Below are 27900 nucleotides of genomic sequence, written 5' to 3' on the forward strand. Positions count from 1 at the left end.
CTTCGCTCACTGTCACCAATGAAACCCTGTCCAGAAGATACACCCGATGTTATAAGATGCCAGTCTTAAAGTTTCGAATGAGAATCAATTAACAAATGGCAATCAGAAGAGTTTTTCCTCTTCGAAGAAAACCTTTTAAAGACTCGAGCAAATGCATCGATTAATATAATACCCTCTGCAGCCGGTGATTTATAGTGAGCAGAATTTGTAAACATGTTCACATGGGTAAATAGACATTTTCATCGAAAATTTCTGAACTTGTCGAAAACTCAATCGGTAATATCGATTTTTCCAGATATTAATTAGATAATTGTGTACGCTTCTGGATAAGTTGCAGGTTTTGATGTGATGTGATATGCAAGATATATTAGGATTTTATTTGTAACATTCGCTGGTAAGATCTACTCACTTTGCCCTACCGGAAGTAAAAGAGAGCACACAACTTGATGACATCACGACTTAGAACGACGTTTATCACACTTCCGGTTCCAACTTTAACTTACTTCAGGAAATGTTTATTTTTGTTTTATTAAGTTTGCATAAAACAACGATACTGTAAATAAGATGGAAACATGTAATATCGTTCAAGTCATTCGATGTTATCTTGTAATTTTGTATTTAAACAAATGACAATTGTGTTCAACGTGATAGAAGTTTTAGACCGACAAGGTCTGAACTGTCACTAACTGTTAGGTAGTGCATTCAATGATCAGATCAGAAGAGAGGTCTTTTCGTTCTTCATGAATAGGTAAAGCGAAGTAAACGACAGTTACATCAAATGCTGTAAGCAATTATATTTGCTGTATCATTCTACATAACACAAAATGGCGTCGGAAACTAAAAAAGGTGCTGTCATACCAAAACCAAAGATATTTAGGTAATGTTGCCACCAAATTAATTAATCTGATTCTATTACTGTCTGGCTGTTAATATCATGTCAAATCAGATGCCTTGTAAATTTAGATTTAAAGCTGGGAGTGGAAAATCTAAAATGAGTTTTTATACCAGCCACTAAAAATCCACTTTCTAATATTTTATTTATTAAGTGCATTCTTTTCGGTTTTGTAATTTTATTTTAAGTTAATATTTGCCCATGAGACCATTTGGGTTAACGAAGCTTGCTGTGGTCTAAGATGTATTTATGCTGTAACAGAGCATTTACTTAATTAAATTTAATTCACTGTCTCTGCTAGTGATAAAAAAACCTGGGACCTCTGGCTTTCTATTTCTTATGTCTTGTGCTAATCTGATAATGCTAGAGGTCCTCTATCCGAGTCAACCATTCCCCCCTTCCCTCTGAAAATACATGCAAATATTTGCCTGGGCCTTAAAGAACTTATGCTGCAAGCAATGTAATTCTGTTTTGCTTGACTTGGGATAACTTGTACTCTGTTGCAAAGCAGTTGATAACTGGTTGGATGCATGTCAGTCCAACAGATAACCAAGAACTCCCATTGCTAAACCACGCAAACTCACTGTGAGGTGACTTTACTTCACTTCGATTGTAAGACGTTAGTTGTCGCACACATATTGAAATGTTGATGCATATTTCTAAGTATACAATTGAAAAGAGCTGCATTCCTAATTACGCTTTCAATTTTTTTAATGCTGCTTTGCAGACTTTATATGTGCACCTGGAACGTGGGTACCACTGACCCTCCTGGTGATATGACAGAACTCTTGGGGCTGGATAAACCTTATAAATTGCTGCCTGACATGTACGGCATAGGGTAAGTAAACACCATATTCACTTTCTACAGTTGCAATCAATTTTGATGATTATGAGATGTGACTTCAGGTTTGCATGGGCGTGAGAGGGATTATGATTTTGTGTGTGTGTAGTGCTGGACATACAATAAATGATAAAAGCTTTTGTGTATGCAGTCGATAACAAGTGAAGGTTTCTTGTTGCAAATGACCAAGAAATAGCTGCCATCCTCCATAACAAAGATTCTGCAAACACAAAAAACCAAGGTATCGAGTTTCTAGGATTTTCTGATTGAAACGTCCAGAATGTTATGAAAACAGCAAATTGGATGTAGTCCTCAACTGAAGGCATTTAAATGATCATGTAAAACAAATGTAAGTAAATCAAAAAGTCAATTTTTATTTGTTGATTGAACTTGACTTGAATTTTTTTTTTTTCAATAAATGTAATTTGGAGCCATAAATGTATACCCTATATAAAACTAATATATTTTACTTAAAACCTATTGCTGGATTTGATAAAAATTTGCATATATGTCTGAAAAAATCTGTATTAATGTCTATGAACAGGGTTTCATTTCAAAATCAAGATAAATCTAGATTAACTGGATTCAACAGCCTAGTGTTTCGAAAAAGTGTGGTTCGTGCTGCATTATAAAGCTTACACATCTTAAGAATATTTTTTTTAACATCCTCACAGGAATTTCCATAGTTTCATGAAGGGTTGTCAGCAATCTTAACATGGAACAAATCGTATTTTAAAGAGCTACACTGATGCCTGAGTCTTGTATGTAAATTATTTAAATTACGGTCACAAAAATTGAAATAAGATGGCAGAGGAGAAAAAGTGCTTTTACTTTGTTATCTAATGAATTCCAAAAACATATACTCGACAGGCACCCATGTTGGATTTTGACAATTGAAGTTTTTTTTTTTTGCTATTTCTCAGGAATCACTGAAAGGATTTTTCTCAAATTTCATGTGTAAGTTCCCCTTGGTCCCTAGTTATGCATATTCCTGTTTAGGACCAACCTGACAACAATATGGCCAACAGACAGACATCTGGAATTTCGACAATTGAAACTTCATTACCAAATTTGTTAAATTTCTAAATGGCTATTAAGGGTCATTCTCAAATGTGATTGTAGAGGTTCCCCTTGGTCTCCAGTTAACAGAGTTGTGCATGCAAGTCTGACTGAAAGAACTAAATGGGTGACGAAGAGTATGGCAATCTTGGATTTTGACAATTACGGGTTGCTCCTGCTACGTAGTGTTATATAAAGTTATTACTGTCAAATGTAAATGGTTTGAAAAAGAGAGAAAGAAGGGAAAAGATCAGTCTTGCATTTGACTGAAATGGATCATTCAATGGTGGGCACCAAGATCCCTATCTTGTCTAATTTCTCAGATTCATAAGCAGTGCCATCATCCCATTTGATTCACTGGAACATATATATTTTTAAAAGTGAATCTCTTAACATGTATTTAAGTTTATGTAAGACATTTATCTTTTTCATAGCAGAAATATAAACTGCCTCAACATGACTTCCCCATTTTTCACTTGAATTAAAGTTAAATTCTAAATGTCTATGTATGTTTGTAAAATTCAAGTCTTCCCCTTCAAATGTCAAGTCCAAATCTTCATCAGTATCAATAGAAATTGAAATAACGAGAACATCTGTTTTTTTGAGGATTAAAGAAACTGACCAACATTTAGTCCACTGATCTAAAGATTCTAGGTCCTTGTTGAGAGCAGTTTCTATTTCATGGCATGAAAATGCAGAAAAAAGTAAAGATGTATCATCCACAAATTATCTAGAGACGGAATCAAGTACATTAGTAATATCAAAGATATCAAGAATAGAAGCAGTCTGAGTTCAGAACCTTGTGGTACACCAGCATCAATATTACGTAGTTCTGAATAAGAATTTCCAATTGAAACATTTGTTTGCGATGATGTAGATAATCATTGAACCAATTCAGTAATTCACCTAAAATTAAATTCCATATGCTTCTTGTTTTGCTATTAGGCTCCTGTGCCAAACATGATCAAAAGTTTTAGAATAATGCTAGTATGTTTTCACATGATGACTAATCCCATCTCCTTTTGAATCTTCCCCTAACCTTTAAACATGTAAAATATCTTAAATTTCTGAGTGATTTAACCGCAAAGATACAAAATGTTCATCAGTTTTAGATTCAATATTTGTCAGGTTTTCAAAACTGTTTAAATTTGGTGCTGGAGCTACATTTTCTGGTAAAAAATTCCAGCTGTCCACAATTCTTGAGTGAACGAGTATTTCCTCATGTCCAGTCAACTTCTTGATTTTTTTAGACTGCGTCAATGTCCCTGGATCCTTCTCTCTTAAATTGCTTTATTAGCAAAAGTCCATGTGATGCTGTTGACTCATAACATCCCTTCAAGATTTTGAAAACTTCAACCATGTCGCCCTTATTACGTCGATATGATAATGAGGGGAGTTAAAGGCGATGCAATGTCTTGTTGTTTGTATGGTTTTCATTATACTGGGGTATGCATTCTCCATATTCTGTATGAGGTCAAACTTAATACATCAAGGTCACTGAAAGGCGAGAAAATTTAATAAGTAACAGAACGTTGTGCAATCCAGCAACACATGAAGTTTACAAAAGGTTTATATACAATAGATACAATGAAAAAAAAAGAAAAAAAAAAAGTTGATTTTAAATGATTATACAATACTTAGCTTTCAGTGATAGTAAACATCATCTAAAGTTAGATAACTGGTTTGATAGCAAAACAGAGCAAAATGTGACGTTCATCAAAATTTGAAAACATACTATAGCTACATGTATCAGACAAAATGAATGACCTTGACCTACATTCAAGGTCACAGGAGTCAAATAGGTTGAAATCTTTAAACAACTTTTTCTCAATAACCAAGATACCTAGAGGCCGGAAATTGGGTCTGCAGTAAGCTGGGGTGAAGGGCTACCAAATCTGTTCAAATGAACGACATTATCAACCTTCATTCAAGGTCACATGTGTCAAATGGACTAAAATATTTCCATGACTTCTTTTCCATAACCAAAAGGTCCAGAGACCTGATATTTGGTTTGTAGCATGCTTGGGTGAAGGCTAGGAAGTTCGTTCAAATGAATGACCTTGACCATGATTTAAGTTTGAAAGAGTTAAATTGGACAAAATATTTAAAAGACACCTTTTCAAATAACTACAAGGCCCTGTGATGTAAGAGATCTGTTCTCTGATAAACTTGTTCTTAATTTTGTTTATGTATAAAAAGGATCACTTGTTTCTTCGTCCTGTTATTAACTGGACAATCTGTTATTGACCACAGCATATCTTATTTCCTTTTTCACCTATAAATGCCCAACTTTCTTCACAGTTTACAGGAAGTGAGCACAGCTGATGCAGATACAGAAGACAACAAGTGGACTAAAGCATTAACACACATTCTCAGGAAGGCAGGATTTGTCCGGGTAGGATCCTTCATTCCCTCACATAATAATGCGTGACCTGTCTGATTAAGTAATCTGTATTGTTGATATTTAAACTGAGACAGTTGAATGGCTAAACTGAGACAGTTGAATGGCTAAACTGAGACAGTTGAATGGCTAAACTGAGACAGTTGAATGGCTAAATTGAGACAGTTGAATGGCTAACTAATTTAACATTTGAGGATATTCAACGACTCCTGATACAACAAATCAACATTAAACTGTGACATTTTCTCACAAATCAAGGCTCAATTATACAAAGTAGATCTCAAAAATAGAATATTGTGAAACTTTGTCAATACATGGAAAACAATATATAATAAAAGGCACATATCTGAACCACTCAAAGGACACAGAATTTAATTAATTCATGTCTTTAAATTCTTAACAACAAGTAAGATTGTTCTGTATGTGGGGGATACAATAGGAGACTGGATAATTGAATGTTTGGATATTTAGACATTCCACTGTTTACATGTAATTTTCGAAATCTGAAATTATTTATTTAGGAAGTTGGAGTCAAAGTTCTGGAAAAAACTTAGTTATCAGATGATTTGACAATTTTTAGAACAGCAGTCAGCGAAATAGGTGTATATTTAAAGATATCTCTGACATGTTTCCAGATAAAAGTTGTAAGAATGCAGGGCTTGTTATCGCTAGCCTTTGTGAAGAGAGAAAACCTGTTGAGCTATGAACACATCGAATCCGAGAGGTCCAAGGCTGGTATGGGTGGCTGGTGGGTAAGTTCATGTTCTCTCCTGGCTACACAAATAAAAATATTGCCAGGGCTGTTTGATACCTTCATAAGTACTTTTTCAAATAAAGAATATCGGTGACTTGGTACAGTACCTTGAAACAATTATATCAGTTTACATTTTAAACTCTCTTCTTTGGCAAGATGGAATCCCAGAGGTGGACTTTAATAATTATTGTTGGAGGAAACAGATATTGACACCTACACTCCGCCACCCATTCATTAATATACATGCTTTGCATACATGATCAAATGCAATGGTGTGTTTTAAGGATTAAAGTAATGGGAAAATCAATTTAATTTTGATTCTAATAAAAACACAATAGTGGTGATACCAATCCATTGTTATTGTTTGTGTATAAATAAAGTTTCTGTTCCTACGTAGGGCAACAAAGGAGGTGTGAGCATCAGGTTCGATGTGAATGGCGTCAACCTCATTATGGTCAATTCCCACTTGGCAGCTCATATGGACAATGCTGTGGAGCGGATCGAGGTATAGTAACATTATCTCACAGATAGTCAGTACATATTATAACAAATCAACATTAGCTCTAATGAGCTATTAAAACCAGCAGTAAAAGACATGAACAAATACAAATAAAATAAATAAAAATAAATAAAACATAAAAGTATACATACAAAATGTGTTTACCCGATTGTGAGTTTTAAAAAAAAAATGAAATTTGTAAAAACAGATAATTGCAGAAAAAGATTGTTTGGAAATATATTTCTTGGAGTTATCTCTTGAGATATAGCAGTACATATTATGTTTGTATGGTTAAGATATATACTGCAACCTCAACACACGTCTGGTTGCAGCTCTTTGGTGAGTTTAAGTGAGGCACGATGCCCGTTGTCAACTTTTTGATGACATTTGCTCAAAACTTAAGTCTAAGTGTCATTTATTCGACTTGGTTAGAGTATTTCGAAGGCTAAAGATAACCTTAACAAGTGCACTTTTAAACATCAACAACATTTAATTTATTGAAGACCAAATGGCTCTGATATTCTTTACTCATTAACAAAGTTAAAATAATTTCTTTTCAATGATACAGGATTTCTTCACCATCCTAGACACACAGAAGTTCCGGGACAAGGACGTTGATAATATACTAGACCATGAGTAAGTTTAAATCTAGTTTGTTATGTTTAGACCATGGGTAAGTTTAAATCTAGTTTGTTATGTTTAGACCATGAGTAAGTTTAAATCTAGTTTATAATGTTTAGACCATGAGTAAGTTTAAATCTAGTTTGTTATGTTTAGACCATGGGTAAGTTTAAATCTAGTTTGTTATGTTTAGACCATGAGTAAGTTTAAATCTAGTTTGTTATGTTTAGACCATGAGTAAGTTTAAATCTAGTTTGTTATGTTTAGACCATGAGTAAGTTTAAATCTAGTTTGTTATGTTTAGACCATGAGTAAGTTTAAATCTAGTTTGTTATGTTTAGACCATGAGTAAGTTTAAATCTAGTTTATAATGTTTAGACATGAGTAAGTTTAAATCTAGTTTATTATTGATACCATTTGTAAGTTTAAATCCACTTTGTTATATTCATATATCATATTTATTGCCTATCCCTTTTTGATTCTATAAAGACTGATATATACAACAGCTAGTCACCAAATGTCAGGTCAGACAGCTGACAGGACAGCATTACGTACTCAACAGTGAGGAGTTTATCACTGACAGGACAGCATTACGTACTCAACAGTGAGGAGTTTATCACTGACAGGACAGCATTACGTTCTCAACAGTGAGGAGTTTATCACTGACAGGACAGCGTTACGTACTCAACAGTGAGGAGTTTATCACTGACAGGACAGCATTACGTACTCTAACAGTGAGGAGTTTATCACTGACAGGACAGCATTACGTACTCAACAGTGAGGAGTTTATCACTGACAGGACAGCATTACGTACTCAACAGCGAGGAGTTTATCACTGACCGGACAGCATTACGTACTCAACAGTGAGGAGTTTATCACTGACAGGACAGCATTACGTACTCAACAGTGAGGAGTTTATCACTGACATGACAGCATTACGTACTCAACAGTGAGGAGTTTATCACTGACAGGACAGCATTACGTACTCAACAGCGAGGAGTTTATCACTGACAGGACAGCATTACGTACTCAACAGTGAGGAGTTTATCACTGACATGACAGCATTACGTACTCAACAGTGAGGAGTTTATCACCGAGAATATTACCAGCAAATGTTGTTAGTTATGCAACTGAGAAAAGGAAAAAAAAAGGGAAAAAAGCAAAGTAGATACAGTCATACTGTTATGTATGTTACGATTTACAGAGCTAAGTGTTCAAGCTTATCATACCAAGATCAAGGGAGATAACCCAATTTATCATACCAAGATCAAGGGAGATAACCCAATTTATCATACCAAGATCAAGGGAGATAACCCAACATGAGTTTGTGTAGCAATAACATACACTTGTGGATTTAATCAGTAAGATATGCAAAACAAACATTTGATGTGAAAATAATTTTATTTTGCCAGCTATGTATTTTGGATGGGAGATCTGAATTTCCGTTTGGATGGCCTGAGCAGATCAGAGGTTGAAAAAGAAATAGCAGCTAAGAATTACAGTGCCTTACTTAAGAACGACCAGGTAAGGTTTACTATAAACTTGTGTCCGTGTTACTGCCCGATGTCTGTGTTACCGCCCGATGTCTGTGTTACCGCCCGATGTTAGTAGTTTCTATAATTTGTTATATAAAAGTACCACAAGGTCAGGGTCAGGGTCAGGGTTCAAGGTCACTGTTACTATTTTTAGCGGGGACTGGTAGGGGACATGTACTGCTTTAGCAATACTCAGTATGCATATTGAATTTACTCTTATTATTGAAACTTCTTGTAATTTAACATACCTGGTATGTTGTCAAATATGAAAAAGTTTTACCAAACAAAAGCTGTATTAGTTTTCTAAACAGATAAGCATTACTACAGTACTTCAACAGAATTGAAAATGTAAACATGTATAAAAACATAAAACTATTAAATGTTATAAACCAAAATTGAAGTGGAGGATATTGAATCTATTTCAGCTATTGAAATGTAAAGAAGAAGGAATGATATTCACTGACTTTGAAGAGGGACCAATCACATTTGCACCTACCTACAAGTTTGACCCTGACACGGACATATACGACACCAGGTCAGGACACGCATTCAAAATCCTACGGTTGATTGTATTATGACACATGTAGGTTAACACATACCTAAAATTCTGGGTTACATGTCGTACAACCCATGTAGGGTAACACATACCTAAAATTCAGGGTTACATGGCGTATAACCCATGTAGGGTAACACTTACCTAAAATTCAGGGTTACATGTCGTACAACCCATGTAGGGTAACACATACCTAAAATTCAGGGTTACATGGCGTATAACCCATGTAGGGTAACACTTACCTAAAATTCAGGGTTACATGTCGTACAACCCATGTAGGGTAACACATACCTAAAATTCTGGGTTACATGTCGTACGACCCATGTAGGGTAACACATACCTCAAATTCAGGGTTACATATCGTACAACACATGTAGGTTAACACATACCTAAAATTCAGGGTTACATGTCATACGACCCATGTAGGGTAACACATACCTAAAATTCAGGGTTACATGTCGTACAACCCATGTAGGGTAACACAAACCTAAAATTCAGGGTTACATGTCGTACAACCCATGTAGGGTAACACATACCTAAAATTAAGGGTTACATATCGTACGACCCATGTAGGGTAACACATACCTCAAAGTCAGGGTTACATGTCGTACAACCCATGTAGGGTAACACATACCTAAAATTCAGGGTTACATGTCGTACGACCCATGTAGGTTAACACATACGGTACCTAAAATTCAGGGTTTCATATCATACAACACATTTACCGGGCCTGTACCGACTGGTGGTGTATATGTGTACTGTTACTATTACAGTGATAAACAGCGAGTACCGGCCTGGTGTGATCGTGTCCTATGGATGGTTCATGAAGATTCCTTTCAGAACCTTGATCTCAGTGTAAAACAGCTGTACTACAAATCTCTACCTTCTTATACCATCAGTGACCACAAACCTGTCGTCACAGAGTTTCAATTCCCGGTAGGTATCTTACAAAGTCTACACTATACTGTTTGTCCTATCTTAATCAATGGGTTTACCTCAGCCATTACAGCCTTGTGGCCTTTCAGCTGACGAGAGTTTGTCCTATCAACAGCTATGGTTATTTAAGGATGACCTTGTCTATCTTCAAGTTACATACATGTGTGTGTTGGGAGGCTGCAATATGTTCCTGATTGTCTCCTTGTGATAGTGCAGAATTGATGCTGATGTTATAGTACAACCTCACTGAAGCATACTGTCAAAGACATTCAGCAGGATACCCCACCCAGTCACATTGTACAGACAACTGGTGAATCAGTCATCCCACTCTTAAAATGCTGAGTGTTAAGCAGGAGTAATAACTTCCAATTTTAATTCACCTGCTCCAAGGACAAATGAGCTTATGCTGTGGAGCGACGTCTGTCTATCCAGCTGTCTGGCATCAACTTTTCCTTTCAACAACTTCTTAACAATAACCAAGTGGGCCGGAGACCTGATGTCGGTCCTGAAGCATGCTGGGGTGAAGGACTACAAATTAGTAACCCTGACCTTCTTTCAAGGGGTCAAATGTGTTAAAATCTTTAAACAACTTCTTCTCAATAACCAAAAGGCACAGGGTCTTGATGTTGGGCCTATAGCATGCTAGGATGAATGACTACAAAGTTTGTTCAAATGAATGACCTTGATCTAATTTCAAGGTCACAGAGGTCAAATCTTTTAATGACTTCTTCTCAATATCAAGAGACTCAGTGCCAAGATATTGGGTCAGTGACTCGCTGGGATGAAGAGTTACAAATTATATTCAAATGAATGACCTTGACCAACTTTCAAGACCATCGGTCAAATGTATTAAAATCTTTAAATGACTTCTTAATAGCCAAGAGGTCCTTAGCCATGATATTGGGCCAGTTTCATGCTTGGATGAAGGGCTACTAAAAGTGTTTAAATGAATGACCTTACTGTACTTTCAAGGTTATCTTAAACAATTTTATAATAACCTATAATAACCCAAGAGGCCCAGGGTCATGGTATTGACACAGTGGCATGCTTTGATAACAGACTGAAAAGTTCGTTCAGTTGAATGATCTTGACCTTCCTTTCAGGTCACTCTGATCAAATGTGTTAAATTCTTAATTCAAAAAGCAAAAACATCAATTATCAGTATATATTAAAGAGCTCAGATGACCATCATAGCCCTTGGGGCTCTTGCTTGAATTCCCAGGTCTGTTTATTATTGTTTTACTATCATAATTAATGTGGCATTCCAATTCTCAACAGGTGTTTCCACATCCTCCAAACCTACCTGTGGTGACCATTCAGGTTCCGTCCAGCTGGAGACTGGATAAGGATATGGAAGTCATGTACTCCTACAGGACCAACCCGGACATGTCCTCGTCTTCCTGGGACTGGCTAGGCCTCTACAAGGTAACAGTGAACACTGTCTTGTACAGTAAAATACTTGTGATTTGTTGTATTGTTACTTGTGATTTGTTGTATTGTAGGTTCAGTGTAGGGATATATCAACTACTGATGTTAATACATTTTTGCAACTTTACTGGAAATATATATTCAAGGATTTGGGACAAAACAGTGGAATCTGTTGTTTTAAGGATTTATTCCAGACTCTAGCTTTTACAAGTTATATTTACCCCACGTAGGGAATCATATTCAGTCACTGTGTTACTTCCATGAACTTCACTTTTACCCTGGGAACTCAAAGAGAACTTCTTACCTGGAAGGGGAGTATGTAACCCTTGTAAATACTTGCTGCAATATAATGCTTGGCCAGACAGAAGGTCTCTTTAGTTTGATTGGGTGAGTATCATACTAGGATCGTACTAGTAAGGTGGAGAGTTTGATTGGTTGAGTATCATACTAGGATCGTACTAGTAAGGTGGAGAGTTTGATTGGTTGAGTATCATACTAGGATCGTACTAGTAAGGTGGAGAGTTTGATTGGTTGAGTATCATACTAGGATCGTACTTGTAAGGTGGAGAGTTTGATTGGTTGAGTATCATACTAGGATCTTACTAGTAAGGTGGAGAGTTTGATTGGTTGAGTATCATACTAGGATCGTACTAGTAAGGTGGAGAGTTTGATTGGTTGAGTATCATACTAGGATCGTACTAGTAAGGTGGAGAGTTTGATCCCCAGACATTGAAATAGATACATTTAAAATGACCCCTGTTATGGGCAGGCAGAGATATTCCAGACATGGAAAATTTTCATTTCAGATATTACTGTGTTGTCCTCAGGGCTATCCCAGTAATATATCTACCCCACCCCAGGACTCCAGTAAAACATCTACCCCACCCCAGGACTCCAGTAAAACATCTACCCCACCCCAGGACTCCAGTAAAACATCTACCCCACCCCAGGACTCCAGTAAAACATCTACCCCACCCCAGGACTCCAGTAAAACATCTACCCCACCCCAGGACTCCAGTAAAACATCTACCCCACCCCAGGTCTCCAGTAAAACATCTACCCCACCCCAGGACTCCAGTAAAATATCTACCCCACCCCAGGACTCCAGTAAAACATCTACCCCACCCCAGGACTCCAGTAAAATATCTACCCCACCCCAGGACTCCAGTAAAACATCTACCCCACCCCAGGACTCCAGTAAAATATCTACCCCACCCCAGGACTCCAGTAAAACATCTACCCCACCCCAGGACTCCAGTAAAATATCTACCCCACCCCAGGACTCCAGTAAAACATCTACTCCGCCCCAGGACTCCAGGACTCCAGTAAAATATCTACCCCCCCCAGGACTCCAGGACTCCAGTAAAACATCTACCCCGCCCCAGGACTCCAGGACTCCAGTAAAACATCTACCCCGCCCCAGGACTCCAGTAAAACATCTACCCCACCCCAGGACTCCAGTAAAACATCTACCCCGCCCCAGGACCCCAGGACTCCAGTAAAACATCTACCCCACCCCAGGACTCCAGTAAAATATCTACCCCACCCCAGGACTCCAGTAAAACATCTACCCCACCCCAGGACTCCAGTAAAACATCTACCCCACCCCAGGACTCCAGTAAAACATCTACCCCCACCCCAGGACTCCAGTAAAACATCTACCCCACCCCAGGACTCCAGTAAAACATCTACCCCACCCCTGGACTCCAGTAAAATATCTACCCCACCCCAGGACTCCAGTAAAACATCTACCCCACCCCAGGACTCCAGTAAAACATCTACCCCACCCCAGGTCTCCAGTAAAACATCTACCCCACCCCAGGACTCCAGTAAAACATCTACCCCACCCCAGGACTCCAGTAAAACATCTACCCCACCCCAGGTCTCCAGTAAAATATCTACCCCACCCCAGGACTCCAGTAAAACATCTACCCCACCCTAGGACTCCAGTAAAACATCTACCCCACCCCAGGACTCCAGTAAAACATCTACCCCACCCCAGGACTCCAGTAAAACATCTACCCCACCCCAGGTCTCCAGTAAAACATCTACCCCACCCCAGGACTCCAGTAAAACATCTACCCCACCCCAGGACTCCAGTAAAATATCTACCCCACCCCAGGACTCCAGTAAAACATCTACCCCACCCCAGGACTCCAGTAAAACATCTACCCCACCCCAGGACTCCAGTAAAATATCTACCCCACCCCAGGACTCCAGTAAAACATCTACCCCACCCCAGGACTCAAGTAAAACATCTACCCCACCCCAGGACTCAGAGTAAAACATCTACCCTGCCCCAGGACTCCAGTAAAACATCTACCCCACCCCAGGACTCCAGGACTCCAGTAAAACATCTACCCCACCCCAGGACTCCAGTAAAACATCTACCCCACCCCAGGTCTCCAGTAAAATATCTACCCCACCCCAGGACTCCAGTAAAACATCTACCCCACCCCAGGACTCCAGTAAAACATCTACCCCACCCCAGGACTCCAGTAAAACATCTACCCCACCCCAGGACTCCAGTAAAATATCTACCCCACCCCAGGACTCCAGTAAAACATCTACCCCACCCCAGGACTCCAGTAAAACATCTACCCCACCCCAGGACTCAGAGTAAAACATCTACCCCGCCCCAGGACTCCAGTAAAACATCTACCCCACCCCAGGACTCCAGGACTCCAGTAAAACATCTACCCCACCCCAGGACTCCAGTAAAACATCTACTCCGCCCCAGGACTCAGAGTAAAACATCTACCCCGCCCCAGGACTCAGAGTAAAACATCTACCCCGCCCCAGGACTCCAGTAAAATATCTACCCCGCCCCAGGACTCCACTTAAACATCTACCCCGCCCCAGGACTCCAGTAAAATATTTACCCCGCCCCAGGTCTCCAGTAAAATATCTACTCCACCCCAGGACTCCAGTAAAATATCTACCCCACCCCAGGACTCCAGTAAAATATCTACCCCACCCCAGGACTCCAGTAAAATATCTACCCCACCCCAGGACTCCAGTAAAATATCTACCCCACCCCAGGACTCCAGTAAAATATCTACCCCACCCCAGGACTCCAGTAAAATATCTCCCCCACCCCAGGACTCCAGTAAAATATCTACCCCACCCCAGGACTCTTGTAAAATATCTACCCCACCCCAGGACTCCAGTAAAATATCTACCCCACCCCAGGACTCAGAGTAAAACATCTACCCCGCCCAAGGACTCAGAGTAAAACATCTACCCCACCCCAGGACTCCAGTAAAATATCTACCCCACCCCAGGACTCCAGTAAAACATCTACCCCACCCTAGGACTCCAGTAAAACATCTACCCCACCCCAGGACTCCAGTAAAACATCTACCCCACCCCAGGACTCCAGTAAAACATCTACCCCACCCCAGGTCTCCAGTAAAACATCTACCCCACCCCAGGACTCCAGTAAAACATCTACCCCACCCCAGGACTCCAGTAAAACATCTACCCCACCCCAGGACTCCAGTAAAATATCTACCCCACCCCAGGACTCCAGTAAAACATCTACCCCACCCCAGGACTCAAGTAAAACATCTACCCCACCCCAGGACTCAGAGTAAAACATCTACCCCGCCCCAGGACTCCAGTAAAACATCTACCCCACCCCAGGACTCCAGGACTCCAGTAAAACATCTACCCCACCCCAGGACTCCAGTAAAACATCTACCCCACCCCAGGTCTCCAGTAAAATATCTACCCCACCCCAGGACTCCAGTAAAACATCTACCCCACCCCAGGACTCCAGTAAAACATCTACCCCACCCCAGGACTCCAGTAAAACATCTACCCCACCCCAGGACTCCAGTAAAATATCTACCCCACCCCAGGACTCCAGTAAAACATCTACCCCACCCCAGGACTCCAGTAAAACATCTACCCCACCCCAGGACTCAGAGTAAAACATCTACCCCGCCCCAGGACTCCAGTAAAACATCTACCCCACCCCAGGACTCCAGGACTCCAGTAAAACATCTACCCCACCCCAGGACTCCAGTAAAACATCTACTCCGCCCCAGGACTCAGAGTAAAACATCTACCCCGCCCCAGGACTCAGAGTAAAACATCTACCCCGCCCCAGGACTCCAGTAAAATATCTACCCCGCCCCAGGACTCCACTTAAACATCTACCCCGCCCCAGGACTCCAGTAAAATATTTACCCCGCCCCAGGTCTCCAGTAAAATATCTACTCCACCCCAGGACTCCAGTAAAATATCTACCCCACCCCAGGACTCCAGTAAAATATCTACCCCACCCCAGGACTCCAGTAAAATATCTACCCCACCCCAGGACTCCAGTAAAATATCTACCCCACCCCAGGACTCCAGTAAAATATCTACCCCACCCCAGGACTCCAGTAAAATATCTCCCCCACCCCAGGACTCCAGTAAAATATCTACCCCACCCCAGGACTCTTGTAAAATATCTACCCCACCCCAGGACTCCAGTAAAATATCTACCCCACCCCAGGACTCAGAGTAAAACATCTACCCCCGCCCAAGGACTCAGAGTAAAACATCTACCCCACCCCAGGACTCCAGTAAAATATCTACCCCACCCCAGGACTCAGAGTAAAACATCTACCCCGCCCAAGGACTCCAGTAAAACATCTACCCCACCCCAGGACTCCAGTAAAACATCTACCCCACCCCAGGACTCCAGTAAAACATCTACCCCACCCCAGGACTCCAGTAAAACATCTACCCCACCCCAGGACTCCAGTAAAATATCTACCCCGCCCCAGGACTCCAGTAAAATATCTACCCCCGCCCCAAGTCTCCAGTAAAATATCTACCCCACCCCAGGACTCCAGTAAAACATCTACCCCGCCCCAGGACTCCAGTAAAACATCTACCCCACCCCAGGACTCCAGTAAAACATCTACCCCGCCCCAGGACTCAAAGTAAAACATCTACCCAACCCCAGGACTCCAGTAAAATATCTACCCCACCCCAGGACTCCAGTAAAACATCTACCCCACCCCAGGACTCCAGTAAAACATCTACCCCACCCCAGGACTCCAGTAAAACATCTACCCCACCCCAGGACTCCAGTAAAATATCTACCCCGCCCCAGGACTCCAGTAAAACATCTACCCCGCCCCAGGACTCCAGTAAAATATCTACCCCACCCCAGGACTCCAGTAAAACATCTACTCCGTCCCAGGACTCCAGTAAAATATCTACCCCGCCCCAGGACTCCAGTAAAATATCTACCCCGCCCCAGGACTCCAGTAAAACATCTACCCCGCCCCAGGACCCCAGGACTCCAGTAAAACATCTACCCCACCCCAGGACTCCAGTAAAATATCTACCCCGCCCCAGGACTCCAGTAAAACATCTACCCCGCCCCAGGACCCCAGGACTCCAGTAAAACATCTACCCCACCCCAGGACTCCAGTAAAACATCTACCCACCCCAGGACTCCAGTAAAACATCTACCCCACCCCAGGACTCCAGTAAAATATCTACCCCGCCCCAAGTCTCCAGTAAAACATCTACCCCGCCCCAGGACTCAGAGTAAAATATCTACCCCGCCCCAGGACTCCAGTAAAACATCTACCCCACCCCAGGACTCCAGTAAAATATCTACCCCGCCCCAAGTCTCCAGTAAAACATCTACTCCACCCCAGGTCTCCAGTAAAACATCTACCCCGCCCCAGGACTCCAGTAAAACATCTACCCCGCCCCAGGACTCCAGTAAAACATCTACCCCGCCCCAGGACTCCAGTAAAACATCTACCCCGCCCCAGGACTCCAGTAAAACATCTAACCCACCCCAGGACTCTAGTAAAACATCTACCCCACCCCAGGACTCCAGTAAAATATCTACCCCACCCCAGGACTCCAGTTTTAGTTAAGGGGTACCATCTATAGGGTCCAGTAAAATATCTACCCCAACCCAGGACTCCTGTTTTAGTTAAGGGGTACCATCTTTAGGGTCCAGTAAAATATCTATCCAACCCCAGGACTCCAGTTTTTGTCTAGGGGTACCACCTATAGAATTTCTTTATAGATAATTTCCTTTATATGTAATAGAAGTAAAAGGTAGGAAACCATGGACAGAAGCAAATCATTCTGGAGTCCTGGAGTCAGATGTTTTAATGGAATAGCCCTCATATACTCTTTGGATAGAGATTATTAGTGAGGACTTGTTAAAATCTTTTGGAATCTAGACATACTAGACAATCCCACCAACACCTCCCCCCCCCCCCCCCCCCCCCCCCCCCCCCCCCCTCATCCTCTTCACCTCTCCCCTCCTTGCCCCTCCCATACTGCTTCAGGCAGATCAAGAATACATCAGTTTCAACAGGAATATTTCTTTTCAAATTTTGTATACTTGTCCAGTGTAGAAATACATTAAGACATCTTTAATATGGTAATCTAGAAAAATCAACATTAACCATTAATTGGATAACTTTGTAAGACCTGTGTACCATATAAAGGTCCTGACACTATTGTTGCCTTCATGTGAATTTATTCTTTGATTAATACAATGTATATAACCGTGTTTTAGAATGACTTCTCAACTCTAAATGACTACCTCAGTTACAAGTACGCACAAAGTAATATAGAGGGGCTGGACAAACCAAACATTGTAGTGACCTGGAAGGGGAAAGACCTGCCAAAAACTCCGGGAAAGTATGTGCTGTGTTACGTCAGCAAGGTCAAGGACACTCTGATGGGGATGAGCAGTGAGTTTGAGGTAAGTTGTTATTACAACCAAATCAGATCAAATATTGTTGCGGACATTCCGTTCTCAGAAGAGATGATATTTTACAGATTGTTATTTGTCGTCTGTGTTATTTTACAGATTGTTACTTGTCGTCTGTGATATTTTACAGATTGTTACTTGTCGTCTGTGATATTTTACAGATTGTTACTTGTCGTCCATGATATTTTACAGATTGTTACTTGTTGTCTGTGATATTTTACAGATTGTTACTTGTCGTCTGTGATATTTTACAGATTGTTACTTGTCGTGTGTGATATTTTACAGATTGTTACTTGTCGTCCGTGATATTTTACAGATTGGTACTTGTCGTCCGTGATGTTTTACAGATTGTTACTTGTCGTCTGTGATATTTTACAGATTGTTACTTGTCGTGTGTGATATTTTACAGATTGTTACTTGTCGTGTGTGATATTTTACAGATTGTTACTTGTCGTCCGTGATATTTTACAGATTGTTACTTGTCGTCCGTGATATTTTACAGATTGTTACTTGTCGTCCGTGATATTTTACAGATTGTTACTTGTCGTCCGTAATATTTTACAGATTGTTACTTGTCGTCCGTGATGTTTTACAGATTGTTACTTGTCGTCTGTGATATTTTACAGATTGTTACTTGTCGTCCGTGATATTTTACAGATTGTTACTTGTCGTCCATGTTGTTTTACAGATTGTTACTTGTCGTCTGTGATATTTTACAGATTGTTACTTGTCGTCTGTGATATTTTACAGATTGTTACTTGTCGTCTGTGATATTTTACAGATTGTTACTTGTCGTCCGTGATGTTTTACAGATTGTTACTTGTCGTCCGTGATGTTTTACAGATTGTTACTTGTCGTCCGTGATATTTTACAGATTGTTACTTGTCGTCTGTGATATTTTACAGATTGTTACTTGTCGTCCGTGATATTTTACAGATTGTTACTTGTCGTCCGTGATATTTTACAGATTGTTACTTGTCGTCCGTGATATTTTACAGATTGTTACTTGTCGTCCGTGATATTTTACAGATTGTTATTTGTCGTTTGTGATATTTTACAGATTGTTACTTGTCGTCTGTGATATTTTACAGATTGTTACTTGTCGTCTGTGATATTTTACAGATTGTTACTTGTCGTCTGTGTTATTTTACAGATTGTTACTTGTCGTCTGTGATATTTTACAGATTGTTACATGTCGTCCGTGATATTTTACAGATTGTTACTTGTCGTCTGTGATATTTTACAGATTGTTACTTGTCGTGTGTGATATTTTACAGATTGTTACTTGTCGTGTGTGATATTTTACAGATTGTTACTTGTCGTCTGTGATATTTTACAGATTGTTACTTGTCGTCTGTGATATTTTACAGATTGTTACTTGTCGTCCATGATATTTTACAGATTGTTACTTGTCGTCTGTGTTATTTTACAGATTGTTACTTGTCATCCGTGATATTTTACAGATTGTTACTTGTCGTCTGTGATATTTTACAGATTGTTACTTGTCGTCTGTGTTATTTTACAGATTGTTACTTGTCGTCTGTGATATTTTACAGATTGTTACTTGTCGTCCGTGATATTTTACAGATTGTTATTTGTCGTTTGTGATATTTTACAGATTGTTACTTGTCGTCTGTGATATTTTACAGATTGTTACATGTCGTCCGTGATATTTTACAGATTGTTACTTGTCGTCCGTGATATTTTACAGATTGTTACTTGTCGTCCATGATATTTTACAGATTGTTACTTGTCGTCTGTGATATTTTACAGATTGTTACATGTCGTCCGTGATATTTTACAGATTGTTACTTGTCGTCCGTGATATTTTACAGATTGTTACTTGTCGTCCGTGATATTTTACAGATTGTTACTTGTCGTCCGTGATATTTTACAGATTGTTACTTGTCGTCTGTGTTATTTTACAGATTGTTACTTGTCGTCCGTGATATTTTACAGATTGTTACTTGTCGTCCGTGATATTTTACAGATTGTTACTCGTCATCCGTGATATTTTACAGATTGTTACTTGTCGTCCGTGTTATTTTACAGATTGTTACTTGTCGTCTGTGTTATTTTACAGATTGTTACTTGTCGTGTGTGATATTTTACAGATTGTTACTTGTCGTCTGTGTTATTTTACAGATTGTTACTTGTCGTCCATGATATTTTACAGATTGTTACTTGTCGTGTGTGATATTTTACAGATTGTTACTTGTCGTGTGTGATATTTTACAGATTGTTACGTGTCGTCTGTGATATTTTACAGATTGTTACGTGTCGTCTGTGATATTTTACAGATTGTTACGTGTCTACCGTGATATTTTACAGATTGTTATTTGTCGTTTGTGATATTTTATAGATTGTTACTTGTCATCCGTGATATTTTACAGATTGTTATTTGTCGTCCGTGATATTTTACAGATCGTTACTTGTCGTCTGTGATATTTTACAGATTGTTACTTGTCGTCCATGATATTTTACAGATTGTTACTTGTCGTCTGTGTTATTTTACAGATTGTTACTTGTCGTCTGTGATATCTTATAGATTGTTACTTGTCGTCCATGATATTTTACAGATTGTTACTTGTCGTCTGTGATATTTTACAGATTGTTACTTGTCGTCTGTGATATTTTACAGATTGTTACTTGTCGTCCGTGATATTTTACAGATTGTTACTTGTCGTCTGTGATATTTTACAGATTGTTACTTGTCGTCTGTGATATTTTACAGATTGTTACTTGTCGTCTGTGTTATTTTACAGATTGTTACTTGTCGTCCGTGATATTTTACAGATTGTTACTTGTCATCCATGATATTTTACAGATTGTTACTTGTCGTCTGTGATATTTAACAGATTGTTACTTGTCGTCGGTGTTATTTTACAGATTGTTACTTGTCGTCTGTGATATTTTACAGATTGTTACTTGTCGTGTGTGATATTTTACAGATTGTTACTTGTCGTCTGTGATATTTTACAGATTGTTACATGTCGTCCGTGATATTTTACAGATTGTTACTTGTCGTCCATGATATTTTACAGATTGTTACTTGTCGTCCGTGATATTTTACAGATTGTTACTTGTCGTCTGTGATATTTTACAGATTGTTACTTGTCGTCCGTGATATTTTACAGATTGTTACTTGTCGTCTGTGTTATTTTACAGATTGTTACTTGTCGTCCGTGATATTTTACAGATTGTTACTTGTCGTCCGTGATATTTTACAGATTGTTACTCGTCATCCGTGATATTTTACAGATTGTTACTTGTCGTCCGTGTTATTTTACAGATTGTTACTTGTCGTCTGTGTTATTTTACAGATTGTTACTTGTCGTGTGTGATATTTTACAGATTGTTACTTGTCGTCTGTGTTATTTTACAGATTGTTACTTGTCGTCCATGATATTTTACAGATTGTTACTTGTCGTGTGTGATATTTTACAGATTGTTACTTGTCGTGTGTGATATTTTACAGATTGTTACGTGTCGTCTGTGATATTTTACAGATTGTTACGTGTCGTCTGTGATATTTTACAGATTGTTACGTGTCGTCCGTGATATTTTACAGATTGTTATTTGTCGTTTGTGATATTTTATAGATTGTTACTTGTCATCCGTGATATTTTACAGATTGTTATTTGTCGTCCGTGATATTTTACAGATTGTTACTTGTCATCCGTGATATTTTACAGATTGTTACTTGTCATCCGTGATATTTTATAGATTGTTACTTGTCGTCCGTGATATTTTACAGATTGTTACTTGTCGTCTGTGATATTTTACAGATTGTTACTTGTCGTCCGTGATATTTTACAGATTGTTACTTGTCGTCCATGATATTTTACAGATTGTTACTTGTCGTCTGTGTTATTTTACAGATTGTTACTTGTCGTCTGTGATATTTTACAGATTGTTACTTGTCGTCCGTGATATTTTACAGATTGTTATTTGTCGTTTGTGATATTTTACAGATTGTTACTTGTCGTCTGTGATATTTTACAGATTGTTACTTGTCGTCTGTGATATTTTACAGATTGTTACTTGTCGTCTGTGATATTTTACAGATTGTTACTTGTCGTCCGTGATATTTTACAGATTGTTACTTGTCGTCTGTGATATTTTACAGATTGTTACTTGTCGTCCATGATATTTTACAGATTGTTACTTGTCGTCTGTGATATTTTACAGATTGTTACTTGTCGTCATTGATATTTTACAGATCGTTACTTGTCGTCTGTGATATTTTACAGATTGTTACTTGTCGTCCATGATATTTTACAGATTGTTACTTGTCGTCTGTGTTATTTTACAGATTGTTACTTGTCGTCTGTGATATCTTATAGATTGTTACTTGTCGTCCATGATATTTTACAGATTGTTACTTGTCGTCTGTGATATTTTACAGATTGTTACTTGTCGTCTGTGATATTTTACAGATTGTTACTTGTCGTCCGTGATATTTTACAGATTGTTACTTGTCGTCTGTGATATTTTACAGATTGTTACTTGTCGTCTGTGATATTTTACAGATTGTTACTTGTCGTCTGTGTTATTTTACAGATTGTTACTTGTCGTCCGTGATATTTTACAGATTGTTACTTGTCATCCATGATATTTTACAGATTGTTACTTGTCGTCTGTGATATTTTACAGATTGTTACTTGTCGTCGGTGTTATTTTACAGATTGTTACTTGTCGTCTGTGATATTTTACAGATTGTTACTTGTCGTGTGTGATATTTTACAGATTGTTACTTGTCGTCTGTGATATTTTACAGATTGTTACTTGTCATCTGTGATATTTTACAGATTGTTACTTGTCATCCGTGATATTTTACAGATTGTTACTTGTCGTCCATGATATTTTACAGATTGTTACTTGTCATCCGTGATATTTTACAGATTGTTACTTGTCGTCCGTGATATTTTACAGATTGTTACTTGTCGTCTGTGATATTTTACAGATTGTTACTTGTCGTCTGTGATATTTTACAGATTGTTACTTGTCGTCTGTGATATTTTACAGATTGTTACTTGTCGTCCGTGATATTTTACAGATTGTTACTTGTCGTCTGTGATATTTTACAGATTGTTACTTGTCGTCTGTGATATTTTACAGATCGTTACTTGTCGTCCGTGATATTTTACAGATTGTTACTTGTCGTCTGTGATATTTTACAGATTGTTACTTGTCGTCTGTGATATTTTACAGATTGTTACTTGCCGTCCGTGATATTTTACAGATTGTTACTTGTCGTCTGTGATATTTTACAGATTGTTACTTGTCGTCTGTGATATTTTACAGATTGTTACTTGTCGTCTGTGATATTTTACAGATTGTTACTTGTCGTCTGTGATATTTTACAGATTGTTACTTGTCGTCTGTGATATTTTACAGATTGTTACTTGTCGTCTGTGATATTTTACAGATTGTTACATGTCGTCTGTGTTATTTTACAGATTGTTACTTGTCGTCCGTGATATTTTACAGATTGTTACTTGTCGTCCGTGATATTTTACAGATTGTTACTTGTCGTCCGTGATATTTTACAGATTGTAACCTGTCATCCGTGATATTTTACAGATTGTTACTTGTCATCCGTGATATTTTACAGATTGTTACTTGTCGTCCATGATATTTTACAGATTGTTACTTGTCGTCCGTGATATTTTACAGATTGTAACCTGTCATCCGTGATATTTTACAGATTGTTACTTGTCATCCGTGATATTTTACAGATTGTTACTTGTCGTCTGTGATATTTTACAGATTGTTACTTGTCGTCCGTGATATTTTACAGATTGTTATTTGTCGTTTGTGATATTTTACAGATTGTTACTTGTCGTCTGTGATATTTTACAGATTGTTACTTGTCGTCTGTGATATTTTACAGATTGTTACTTGTCGTCTGTGTTATTTTACAGATTGTTACTTGTCGTCCGTGATATTTTACAGATCGTTACATGTCGTCCATGATATTTTACAGATTGTTACTTGTCGTCCGTGATATTTTACAGATCGTTACTTGTCGTCTGTGATATTTTACAGATTGTTACTTGTCGTCCGTGATATTTTACAGATTGTTACTTGTCGTCCGTGATATTTTACAGATTGTTACTCGTCATCCGTGATATTTTACAGATTGTTACTTGTCGTCCGTGTTATTTTACAGATTGTTACTTGTCGTCTGTGTTATTTTACAGATTGTTACTTGTCGTCCATGATATTTTACAGATTGTTACTTGTCGTGTGTGATATTTTACAGATTGTTACTTGTCGTGTGTGATATTTTACAGATTGTTACGTGTCGTCTGTGATATTTTACAGATTGTTACGTGTCGTCTGTGATATTTTACAGATTGTTACGTGTCGTCCGTGATATTTTACAGATTGTTATTTGTCGTTTGTGATATTTTATAGATTGTTACTTGTCATCCGTGATATTTTACAGATTGTTATTTGTCGTCCGTGATATTTTACAGATTGTTACTTGTCATCCGTGATATTTTACAGATTGTTACTTGTCGTCTGTGATATTTTACAGATTGTTATTTGTCGTCCGTGATATTTTACAGATTGTTACTTGTCGTCTGTGATATTTTACAGATTGTTACTTGTCGTCTGTGTTATTTTACAGATCGTTACTTGTCATCCGTGATATTTTACAGATTGTTACTTGTCGTCTGTGATATTTTACAGATCGTTACTTGTCGTCTGTGTTATTTTACAGATCGTTACTTGTCATCCGTGATATTTTACAGATTGTTACTTGTCATCCGTGATATTTTATAGATTGTTACTTGTCGTCCGTGATATTTTACAGATTGTTACTTGTCGTCTGTGATATTTTACAGATTGTTACTTGTCGTCCATGATATTTTACAGATTGTTACTTGTCGTCTGTGTTATTTTACAGATTGTTACTTGTCGTCTGTGATATTTTACAGATTGTTACTTGTCGTCCGTGATATTTTACAGATTGTTATTTGTCGTTTGTGATATTTTACAGATTGTTACTTGTCGTCTGTGATATTTTACAGATTGTTACTTGTCGTCTGTGATATTTTACAGATTGTTACTTGTCGTCCGTGATATTTTACAGATTGTTACTTGTCGTCCGTGATATTTTACAGATTGTTACTTGTCGTCCATGATATTTTACAGATTGTTACTTGTCGTTCGTGATATTTTACAGATCGTTACTTGTCGTCTGTGATATTTTACAGATTGTTACTTGTCGTCCATGATATTTTACAGATTGTTACTTGTCGTCTGTGTTATTTTACAGATTGTTACTTGTCGTCTGTGATATTTTACAGATTGTTACTTGTCGTCTGTGATATTTTACAGATTGTTACTTGTCGTCCATGATATTTTACAGATCGTTACTTGTCGTCTGTGATATTTTACAGATTGTTACTTGTCGTCTGTGTTATTTTACAGATTGTTACTTGTCGTCTGTGATATTTTACAGATTGTTACTTGTCGTCCGTGATATTTTACAGATTGTTACTTGTCGTCCGTGATATTTTACAGATTGTTACTTGTCGTCCATGTTATTTTACAGATTGTTACTTGTCGTCCGTGATATTTTACAGATTGTTACTTGTCGTCCGTGATATTTTACAGATTGTTACTTGTCGTCCATGTTATTTTACAGATTGTTACTTGTCGTCCGTGATATTTTACAGATTGTAACTTGTCGTCCGTGATATTTTACAGATTGTGCCGTGAGAGATGACCTAGATCTGATGATTACCAAGTGCCTACTCAACATGTCCTACAGTCAGACGCCGAGAACAGGACTTTTGTACTAGAGAGACACACACTGGTTACGGTGAAATATGATGTTTTATATTTAATTCTGTTATTACTTATAAATTGATCCTCAAGCATACCTCACATAAACATCGGTAATGTAAATCAGCTGTGTGTCCAGTCTGGAGGGCCTTTTGGTCTGTTTTGAGAACTAAACTGGAAGATTTTGAAACTAAAAATGAACCATATTGAAAGGCACTTACAAATGTATTTAACAATTTTAAACAAAACAAATACATGTATGTTTGGGATAAGAAAACACAAATTGATGGTTATATCAAAAAAGAAAATGTCTTACAGCTATTTTTTGGTTCTTGAATTTTGTGATATTTCATTTGGGCATCTTAATTTTGCTATTGACAAGATATTGATATCTTACTTTTAAATCAAGTGCTTGGCATTCAAAATTTTGTCAGTATCTAAAATATATCTTACAGATCATGTATTATGATGCTATTTTTATTAACTCCCTCGAATAGCTTCATCACAGAAGATGTACTTTCTAATTAAAAGACATTTCGAAACTGTCTGTTGACCAAGGACTGACCATTCAGGGTTCCGAACTCTCTGAAAGATTAGATTCTGTTCAACAATTTTTTTAGATCAATAACCACTGGGCTAGGTCTAATTTGAAGATTGAATTTTTATCCTCAGTTTTGTTTTATTTGTTTGAGATATTTTACATATCGAAATTTGAATCATGTTAAGATACTGGTCAGACAGACAACTACAGAAGAGAATTATGTAGATACTGGTCAGACAGACAACTACAGAAGAGAATTATGTAGATACTGGTCAGACTACAGAAGAGAATTATGTAGATACTGGTCAGACAGACGACTACAGAAGAGAATTATGTAGATACTGGTCAGACAGACGACTACAGAAGAGAATTATGTAGATACTGGTCAGACAGATAACTACAGAAGAGAATTATGTAGATACTGGTCAGACAGACGACTACAGAAGAGAATTATGTAGATACTGGTCAGACTACAGAAGAGAATTATGTAGATACTGGTCAGACTACAGAAGAGAATTATGTAGATACTGGTCAGACTACAGAAGAGAATTATGTAGATACTAGTCAGACAGATGACTACAGAAGAGAATTATGTAGATACTGGTCAGACAGACGACTACAGAAGAGAATTATGTAGATGCTGGTCAGACTACAGAAGAGAATTATGTAGATACTGGTCAGACAGACGACTACAGAAGAGAATTATGTAGATACTGGTCAGACAGACGACTACAGAAGAGAATTATGTAGATACTGGTCAGACAGACGACTACAGAAGAGAATTATGTAGATACTGGTCAGACTACAGAAGAGAATTATGTAGATACTGGTCAGACAGACGACTACAGAAGAGAATTATGTAGATGCTGGTCAGACTACAGAAGAGAATTATGTAGATACTGGTCAGACAGACGACTACAGAAGAGAATTATGTAGATACTGGTCAGACAGACGACTACAGAAGAGAATTATGTAGATACTGGTCAGACAGACGACTACAGAAGAGAATTATGTAGATACTGGTCAGACAGACAACTACAGAAGAGAATTATGTAGATACTGGTCAGACAGACGACTACAGAAGAGAATTATGTAGATACTGGTCAGACAGACAACTACAGAAGAGACTTATGTAGATACTGGTCAGACAGACGACTACAGAAGAGACTTATGTAGATACTGGTCAGACAGACGACTACAGAAGAGAATTATGTAGATACTGGTCAGACAGACAACTACAGAAGAGAATTATGTAGATACTGGTCAGACGGATGACTACAGAAGAGAAT

General features: G+C 38.4%; 1 protein-coding gene across 1 annotated transcript; it reads left to right on the forward strand.

The window, feature by feature from the left end:
* Positions 1–475: 475 nt before the first annotated feature.
* LOC117333657 (inositol polyphosphate 5-phosphatase K-like) lies at positions 476–27727 on the forward strand. The gene is made up of 12 exons (XM_033893066.1): positions 476–877; positions 1620–1730; positions 5094–5187; positions 5829–5945; positions 6345–6452; positions 7015–7082; positions 8480–8591; positions 9028–9137; positions 9929–10091; positions 11370–11516; positions 18070–18258; positions 25993–27727. The coding sequence occupies exons 1-12, from the start codon at positions 825–827 to the stop codon at positions 26002–26004; spliced, it is 1284 nt and encodes a 427-aa protein (XP_033748957.1). The 5' UTR covers positions 476–824; the 3' UTR covers positions 26005–27727.
* Positions 27728–27900: the final 173 nt, after the last annotated feature.

This window comes from Pecten maximus, chromosome 8, assembly GCF_902652985.1.
Source record: "Pecten maximus chromosome 8, xPecMax1.1, whole genome shotgun sequence".
In the NCBI taxonomy this organism is placed as follows: Eukaryota; Metazoa; Mollusca; class Bivalvia; order Pectinida; family Pectinidae; genus Pecten; species Pecten maximus.

Bases quoted from the DNA above. Each gene is read 5' to 3' on its own strand.
- LOC117333657 (XM_033893066.1), top strand. From the start codon at position 825: ATGGCGTCGGAAACTAAAAAAGGTGCTGTCATACCAAAACCAAAGATA. The intron at 5,946-6,344 runs GTAAGTTCATGT...GTTCCTACGTAG, and splicing joins CTGGTATGGGTGGCTGGTGG to GGCAACAAAGGAGGTGTGAG. The intron at 10,092-11,369 runs GTAGGTATCTTA...AATTCTCAACAG, and splicing joins TCACAGAGTTTCAATTCCCG to GTGTTTCCACATCCTCCAAA.